Raw genomic sequence first — 8,617 nt, forward strand, 5'->3', positions numbered from 1 at the left:
ACCCTCCACTCTCTTCTCCTTTGTTTTATCAACTCTCATTCACATTACTTTTTGCCTCTTCTTCACCTATTTATACATTCGTACATACATGACTGCTTGCACACGTATGCATATACAGCACTAAAGAGATATTCACTGTTTTTCTTTGTTGAGATATTTACTGTTTACGCATTCCTTTATACTTTTTCAAAAAAAAAAAATTGCTTACCTTTTTTTTTTATAACGCTGATTTATTATGACATTACATTTATGAGAAATATTACATAGACGATTCAACAACCGACAATACTACCTGCCTTACGAAGATCTACGCCTAACTGCATCATCTGAACCGTCCTATGAAGATCCACTCCTGACCAGATTTACTTGCACCATGTTGAAGATCTCTTGTAAGTTTTTCGTTTGTAGTCTTCATTAATAAATCGCTCTCTCCGGGACTTGAAACTTGGATTTCCTGTAATCTCCGAAAAAATGCATGGTCTGGAATTCGAACCCCAGACCTGGATGTAGAAACCTTTAAACCTTAACGAGTAGGCTACGGTGATTCCACGAATACGCGTACCTTTCTACGTAATGAAAATTAGATTATTATCTATGTGTGTATCTACAAGCCACAATCGAGAGATAATCATGTATAGATAAAGAGGTGTAATGTTACTTCAACGAGCAAATATGACTCTCCACTAACAAAAAAGGAAAAAAAAAAAAAAAAAGAGCTTGTTGAAAATTAAAAGCTCTTTGCAGGAAGAAAACCAAATTGAATCTTTAATTCTATTACCAACCATTTCAACCATATGATATACGTACGTATTGCATCATTACATCATTTTTAAATAAATGAAGTATGATAACGTATAACTTGATGATCATCCTAAGAAAGTTCAGCACTTGAGTAGTCATATTCTCTAGTGTCCATTCTCTCATTATTCTCCATGATGTCACTAGACAATCAAGTAGCATTATTTGAGTACTATTATAAAATAATATCAAAGATAACTCCACCAGAAAACAACTATCTTTGAAAAAGCAAAAAAAAATATAGAATCTATCATATATTTGCTCGAATTAAATTCTGGAAATATTCATTATGCTCTAGAATATAGTATATTTAGTGAAAATTACTAACAATGCATGCACGCACGAATATATAGTATCTTCTTTTCTGGTATTTTACTATTCTGTAGCAAATATAACAAACATTTATTATTTATTTCGTTAGAAACAAAAGTAAATTAACACAAAAATTATATAAACAAATAGATATCGTGAAGAAACCTCATTAGTTAATTTATACATTGCCTTGTAATAAATTTAAGTAGGAAACTAGAGATACTATTTAAAAAAATTCCAAGTGATATAACGCTTTATTTATTTTTATCTATGATCAATTAGATGATACAGCTCTTACTCAGAGAAGCCCTACCTCCAGCAAAACTTGGTCCATAAATTTAAGTATTCTTGGGATTTATATATATATACTAATTTACTACGTAGTACGTACTTATACTAATGTATATAAGCTATTTTGACTCATTGATCATTGTCTAATTGTTCTACCTCAGAGGCAGGCTCATCTTCTTCATCAAATCCATCAATACCATAAGCTCCGTGGCCATTTCCAAAAGCCTTGATGTGATCTTTCAGAGATCGCTTGTGCTTGAAATCAGATCCACAAATGCAATACCAAAGCTTGCCACAGTTCTTCTCATGTGTTCTCCAGTCCCCTCGGACAGCGAAAGCCTTTCCACATTTCCTACACATGAAGGGTTTGATTCCATGCTTCCTCTTGTAATGTGTTTGAAGTGTTCTGAAGTCTTTGAGAGGCTTTGCCCTTGGATGGTCAATGTTGTTGCGACAGCCAGGTGAGCAGCAGTAGCAGGGAAGCCTCAGCATTCCAGTTGGCTGCGTTCCCCTTAGAGATTCGGGTCCTTTTCTGTATTGTGATCCATGCCCCCACATATGCATCTGCAAACAAAATCGTGTATATGTAGTAGGGTTTGAATAAACTCATATAGTAAAGAAAAAAAAATCATAAAGTATGAGTTTTGAAACTTCAGTTGACGAATGAGTTAATCGTTATATGTATCAAATATAAGATTTTACAATTACCCTAACCAGCATATATAGATTCACTGGCATATCAACCTTGAAGCATATACATGTTAAGAGATAAGAAAAGAATTTATCCAACAAAGATGTTACACAAATGCTGAAATGTAAGAAACTATAGAAATATATTTCATAAACTAAAAAGAATCAATAACAAGATGTATAATTGCATGCTTAGGGTAAACAAAATAATTCAAGGTAGACTAAGAAGCAAGATGATTAGTTCATATGTTCAATACAAGATCTTATGCTTTTTTTTTTAATCAAATCTTATGAAGCTTATATGAGCAAATAAAGCCTTGCGTATGTTATTGATACAGTATGTCAAATTATATGCGTACTGTTATTTTACACGTTAGACATTAGCAGACTCTCATACAAAATGAGGATGACACACTTGCCAATACTGTAGAGAGAAGCAGTAAAGCCACAGAGACTCTGAAAGTACTAAAGACATAAAGAACATTTACTGTATTGTTAAATCTCAGTCTCAGTTTTCACAGTCTCAAGCTTCTCGGTTCTTCGTAATGCAATGAATTCTTTTAAACTTTTTTTAAAAAAAAGAAGTAATGCAATGAATTATTCATGCATATAAAACATTATGTATATACATCTACCGATTAAAGGTGTCAACTGTTTTTTTTCCCGAGAAAACTGGTAAGCAAACGAATTATTTTGTTTTAATTTTTGGTTTTAGTCGAAATGAAGAAATAAAATTGATTTACAAATGGAAAAGAAAACGATTTTTTCAAAACATACGCATACATAAATAGACAACGATATATTAGAGTGAGCTTTTATTTTAAGAACCTGCATGTTGTTGTATCTGTTGAAAGTTTTGAAGCAAACAGGACAAGAGAACTGAGTAGGGCCAATGAGAATCTGAGAAGGTGTAGGTATCCAATATTGACCCTTGTTGAGTCTACTGATTCTACATCCGCCGTCTCCGCCGGCTGAATCTTCATCGTCATCTTCTCCTCCTCCGGCGCTTCCGTGATGGTAGTCGTTGTCAGGATCTTTCTTGTCGTTAATGTTCTCATGATGATTAGTGGTCCTGGAGGAAGAGGAGGAAGAAGACAACATGAGCAAAGAGGCCATATCTCGAGTACTAGGGCTTGGAAGGCCTATGCTAAGAGCAACGGTGACGTCATGATCATCTTCATCGAGATTATGATCAACTTGATGGTGCTGATGACCGTAGTCAACATCCATGGAGGTTGAAGGTGGTTCTTGAATTAGGTCATGGTGGTAATTTTGTTGTTTGTTGACGGGGCTGAGGCTGAGGAGAGGGAGGGCTTCACGGAGAGGAGGGGAAGGAGGACGAGTTGGTGGTGGACGGCGAAGGTCTCCGGGGTGAGGGATCAAGAAGAATGAAGAAGGAGGAGGAGGAGGAGGAGGAGGAGGAGAAGAAGGGTTACTGGATGAATTAAGATAATTGTGAAACGGGTTGGGCTTGAACCAGCCATTGAAGAAATTGGAATAAGGATCAGCCATGGTGAAGAGAGAAAGGAATAGTTTTTACTCTTGTGGGATTATCTTTATACAATAAGACACAGGGGTGGAGATGAAGATGGAGATTGTGATGGGATGGGGAGAGAGAGTATTAATTATGGAGTGAATTTATTTGTTCAACCTGGAGTGGAACTAAAACAGACTTCAACCCAAAAAAATATATGAGCAAGTCAAATACGAATGTATATTAATTAGTCTTCGCAAAGTAATTATATGTAGGTCCTTATTCTTTGTTCAACTTACAATTATTAAGTGGAACTTCTGTTTACCATTTGATTTCATTTTTTCCGTTAAACTGTAAAAATTAATTCGAACTTTTGATCCTTAACCAATCTAATTATACATTGATCATAACAGAGGCAATGCAATACCATTTAATGATAGTAATAAAGTTTTGCTCATATGCCATATTCAAATCTAAAGTCACGTACTTTAATGTGGAATTATGATTTACAAAAAAAAACTATGTTTGGATATGAAAATTTGTTGACGTAATCTTTTAGACTAAAACGAAGCAAAATTATAAAATTTTAATTATTTATTTCTAATTACAAATCTAGCTAGTTTGATTAATAATTAATTAATTATAGATATGGTTACGTCAGGTCTATAGAACAGGTGCCAATATTATGTCCATTGTGTTATAGGGGTTTTGAATTACTAATTTACCATATTAAAATCATGCAAGTATACGTACTTCACTTCTATGGGTTATATATATACTTAAAACAATGGATTAACACCATACAACTAGGTTAAAATGTATTAGTAAGAAAAACTAGGTTAAAATGTAAGTGAAGATTAAATGAATACCCATTGAGATTAGGGCTAGCTAGGTTGAAGAGTATATATTATTATCACGCGAAAGAAAATCAAGCACCCAAGACACTAAGTTTTAGCCAGTATGACATAAAAAAGATACTCCATCTTAATACATTGGCTGTATGAAATAATTGGAATTAATTATATCTAATATGAGTGAAACAGAATTGTTTATATATAAAAAGAAACATAAAGTACGTATTTGGAAAAAATGAAAAAAAAATGATAATAAAGCATCTGAGGTGCAGATACATCACACAAAGATAGTGCCACTGCTTTCTGGAGATTGGCTCTCATCCCAAACAAAATTTCTTATCTTAAACACCTTTCCTCCGAGCAAAAAAAAAAAAAAAAAACAGAAGGCCATTTTAATCACATTGATACTTTTTTTTTTTTGACGTCTAATCACATTGATACTTATTTATAGATAAACGAATATATTACATCAAAGTTTAAGATAAAATCTTGTTTTACCCCCAACATTTAGTTTAAGAGGACATATATATATATATATCACTATAATGAACAGTTTTACAAAAGAAACAAAAATAAAAGGCATACAAAATATCAAATTGTTTATTTTTATTATTTAGTATTCAGTAATGACTTATCTCAACAGATTGATTCTTAAAATGATTTAGAAATCTAAACCAAGGGTACAATCGATTTTAATATTTGAATTGTATAAAATACAAGAAAAGAAATGATAAAAGATACTGATGAGAAATATTTGCATTTTAATTGCCTAATACGATACTAATACCATAGATTTTTAAGTGTTTATGATTTTGTGCTAAAATGGAGCTATTATCCCACATTTTTGCTAGTTTTGAGATCTGTTTTAGCCTATACATTTTCACAAATGGCTGTCCTCATCATAGATCTCATAATCATAATATAAAAAGGGAAACAAAGACCAACGTTGAGTTGGCCTAGTGGTAAAGGGATTGCGGCTGTAACTTCCGCCACTTGGGTTCAACTCACGGTGGGAGAGACTATTTACAATGTTTGGGTTCCCGGCAAAGAGGTGAAAACACCTTTTTGTTTACCAAAAAAAAAAAGGAAACAAAATCGAAAACACACTTGGGAATTCGACAAAAAAAATTAAAAATTGCTAATCAATTAAGTACGAGGACCCTAGAGAAACTCAAATTTAATTGTAGTAATTAAGCTTTTGGGGTTGTGATTGTCTACTGTTATTCTATGTACATGCATGCTTAATCTGATAAAACCATATATATATATATATATATATATATGTATATATATATTTGCTTGTGTTATTACTAATACAATTTTATTTTGGGAGATATGATCTGATAAAACCAAAAAGAACAAAATACCTTCAGAAAGAAGGGGGAGGCAATTGCAGTGGTGTGTGCATCAATGGTCGGCTTCCCCTCAAAACGGTGAATGTCCGCAGATCCTGTCTCACTGTTCCTTTCTTCTCCAATAACTTTACCCAATATCCATCTATAATTCTATATTAGACACACACCAACGCAATTAAAATATTGGCAAATCGATTAACAATGGAAGAATCAAATATTGGTTGAAGAAACGCTGAAGATAACTATTTCTATAGTCGGTGAAATAAAAACGAATGATTGTTTGTTTGTTTTTCTTTTTAGGTTATGTAGAACTGTGTGTATTTTAATTACTAAATGCGTTTCGTATATTGAGAGTCGCAAGCAATTTGTATCTACAAGAGACTGGCCCCTCCAATCCAGACCTTGAGACTATTTGTATCTATGTGTGTCTATAACTATATATATAGCAGAGAAGGAGAGAAAAGCCATCACCATGCATGATGGTACTATGCGGGTCTACCCTCTTTGTGCTATTAGGTTTTATTTTGGATGTGACGTTTTCTGTATTTATGATAAAATTAAGATTTATGTGTGATCATGAAATTATTAATCTATATAGAACATATTTTCATGTGATATTTCTTATTTTGAACAGTTTGATGGATACTACAACTAAAGGTTTAAATAGTGATTCTGTTTGCTGAGGTTAAAATGGTAGAACCGCAATAAATACACATATATATCTATATTATTAAAACTGAATTAATTTTTAGTACTGTTTAAAAACACGGATAACATTATAAATGAGAATTGATTAGAAACATGAATAACAGTATAAAAAATAAGTATAGTGTTATTTTAGTAATTTCATTAATATAGTTACATTAATTTTCTTTCCATGTTTCACTCAATTTAACAATTTCATTAATTATATTGTCTTACCAATACATGACATCATAAATTATAATACTGCAGATTTTTATTTATTAGTTAATCAACATTAACTTTCTGCTAATTAAAAAATCAAAAATGTAAAATAACTGGGTTTTGCATATGGTTAAACGTTCCGTTTAGTGTGTTTTACGAAAAAAAATTTATATATATTTTAGTTTCAATCGGTGAAAAATTACGTAGCCAAAAACATAATTCAAAAACATATTTTTGTAAATAAAATAATAACTTAAATCAAAATAATAAAAATGTATTAATTTATTGTCACTTAATTTTTCACTCCATATAATAATTTTACTAAATAAAAAAAACTATTTCTATTTCACTTAATTTAGCCAAACACTTAGAAAGCGTCTTTTTATTAGTTTATAAAATTAGTTAGACTTGAACATTGGCTATCCATTTAGGTACGAGTTGTTGTTTTCGGGTATCGTTATTTTTATTTTTTTTGAAATTAGGCTTCACTTGAATATTATAAATTTATAGTTTTGAGTTGGATCCTTTTGGGTCTGGATGAGTTCGGTTCTAGTGTATAGGTACCTAAAAATATCTAAATAACAAATGTATCTGAAATGAGCTCGGATATTTGTACTAAAAATAACCATATTACCCGATTCGGTCCATATCTTTTGAATACAATTAGTTATATTACTACTTATTTACATCTAAATATATAACACTAATTATGAAAACCAAATATCAATGTATAAAAGTGTAAGAACCAATCTCTAAATTAAATGATATATTACGGTGCCTTTTTTGGTGTTATGGAGCTTAATTCTTGGGTCCGCCGTGAAGACACGAATGAGGGTAATGGATGCCGATCGGCATGTGTCATGTGTGTATAAGGGCATTCATTGAATATATTTTGGGTATTTTCACTTAATTAACTTGTACTCGTTTAGCTTACAGCTTCTCCTTTGTTTACTTTTTTTTCTTTTTCGCCACTTTTTATTTGTTAGAGGTTATAACTCTTAAATTTTGTCTGTTATAGTGATATATGCTGCGGTGGAAATTGGATATAGCTCTTATATTTAAGGTGAATATTAATTACTATATATAGATTATCCATGTCATTTTATATTCTTTCTCAAATTGTGTTATGTGAGGTTTTAAGATCCAAAACTTATCATTCAAAATTTGATTGATATGATCAAGGGCTCTAATCTATTCACTACAAGAAAACACATGCTTAACGACGAAAATTAACGAGGAAAAACAATCTTCGTAAATTTGCGTCGATTTTACGACGAATTTACGTGAAAAACTAAAGTCATCGTTATTTCCTCGTAACGTAACGACAAAACTGTTTCGTCGTAAAGTGGATGTAATTTTACGAGAATTTTACGAGGAAAAACTATTTCCTCGTAAATACGACGTAAACTTTGCGTGGTATTTACGAGGGAATAGTTTACGTGTATTTAGCGAGGAAATTTTTGAATCCACCAACTTTATAGGTGTTACACGTTTTTTTTGCCCACCTAATTAATTTTCGTCGTAAATTCATAGCAAAATTACAACTACCATATTCGAATTTTCCTATAAATATGGATGTTTGAACATCATTTTAAACACACCAACAACAAAAAACGTGAAAGAAAAAAAATGGCTGGCTCCGGGACTATTTACGAGTTGCGGAAGTGGATGTATATGCATAGAGATGCTAACGGGAGAGTGACGAAAGAATACCTTGCGGGTCTGGAGACATTTATGCATCAAGCAGATTCAACACCGCTCGCCCAAGAAAGTGGTAAGATGTTCTGTCCTTGTCGGAAATGCAACAATTCGAAACTGGCAAATCGTGAAAATGTTTGGAAGCATTTAATAAATAGAGGTTTCACGGCAAATTACTATATCTGGTTTCAACATGGAGAAGGTTTTAATTATGATCAGAATGAAGCTAGTAGTAGTAA

General features: G+C 32.1%; 1 protein-coding gene across 1 annotated transcript; it reads right to left on the bottom strand.

The window, feature by feature from the left end:
• Positions 1-1,244: 1,244 nt before the first annotated feature.
• LOC106395539 (zinc finger protein WIP2-like) lies at positions 1,245-4,763 on the bottom strand. Its single transcript, XM_013835964.3, has 2 exons — positions 2,920-4,763; positions 1,245-1,965 (listed from the first exon to the last, which is right to left on the bottom strand). Exons 1-2 carry the CDS (start codon positions 3,601-3,603, stop codon positions 1,531-1,533), a joined length of 1,119 nt encoding a protein of 372 aa, XP_013691418.1. The 5' UTR covers positions 3,604-4,763; the 3' UTR covers positions 1,245-1,530.
• Positions 4,764-8,617: the final 3,854 nt, after the last annotated feature.

This window comes from Brassica napus, chromosome C4 (assembly GCF_020379485.1).
Source record: "Brassica napus cultivar Da-Ae chromosome C4, Da-Ae, whole genome shotgun sequence".
Classification (NCBI taxonomy): domain Eukaryota; kingdom Viridiplantae; phylum Streptophyta; class Magnoliopsida; order Brassicales; family Brassicaceae; genus Brassica; species Brassica napus.

Excerpts from the sequence above, each read along its gene's own strand:
- LOC106395539 (XM_013835964.3), bottom strand. The coding sequence starts at position 3,603 with ATGGCTGATCCTTATTCCAATTTCTTCAATGGCTGGTTCAAGCCCAAC. Across the intron at positions 1,966-2,919 it reads ACAGATACAACAACATGCAG|ATGCATATGTGGGGGCATGG; the intron begins GTTCTTAAAATA and ends TTTTGTTTGCAG.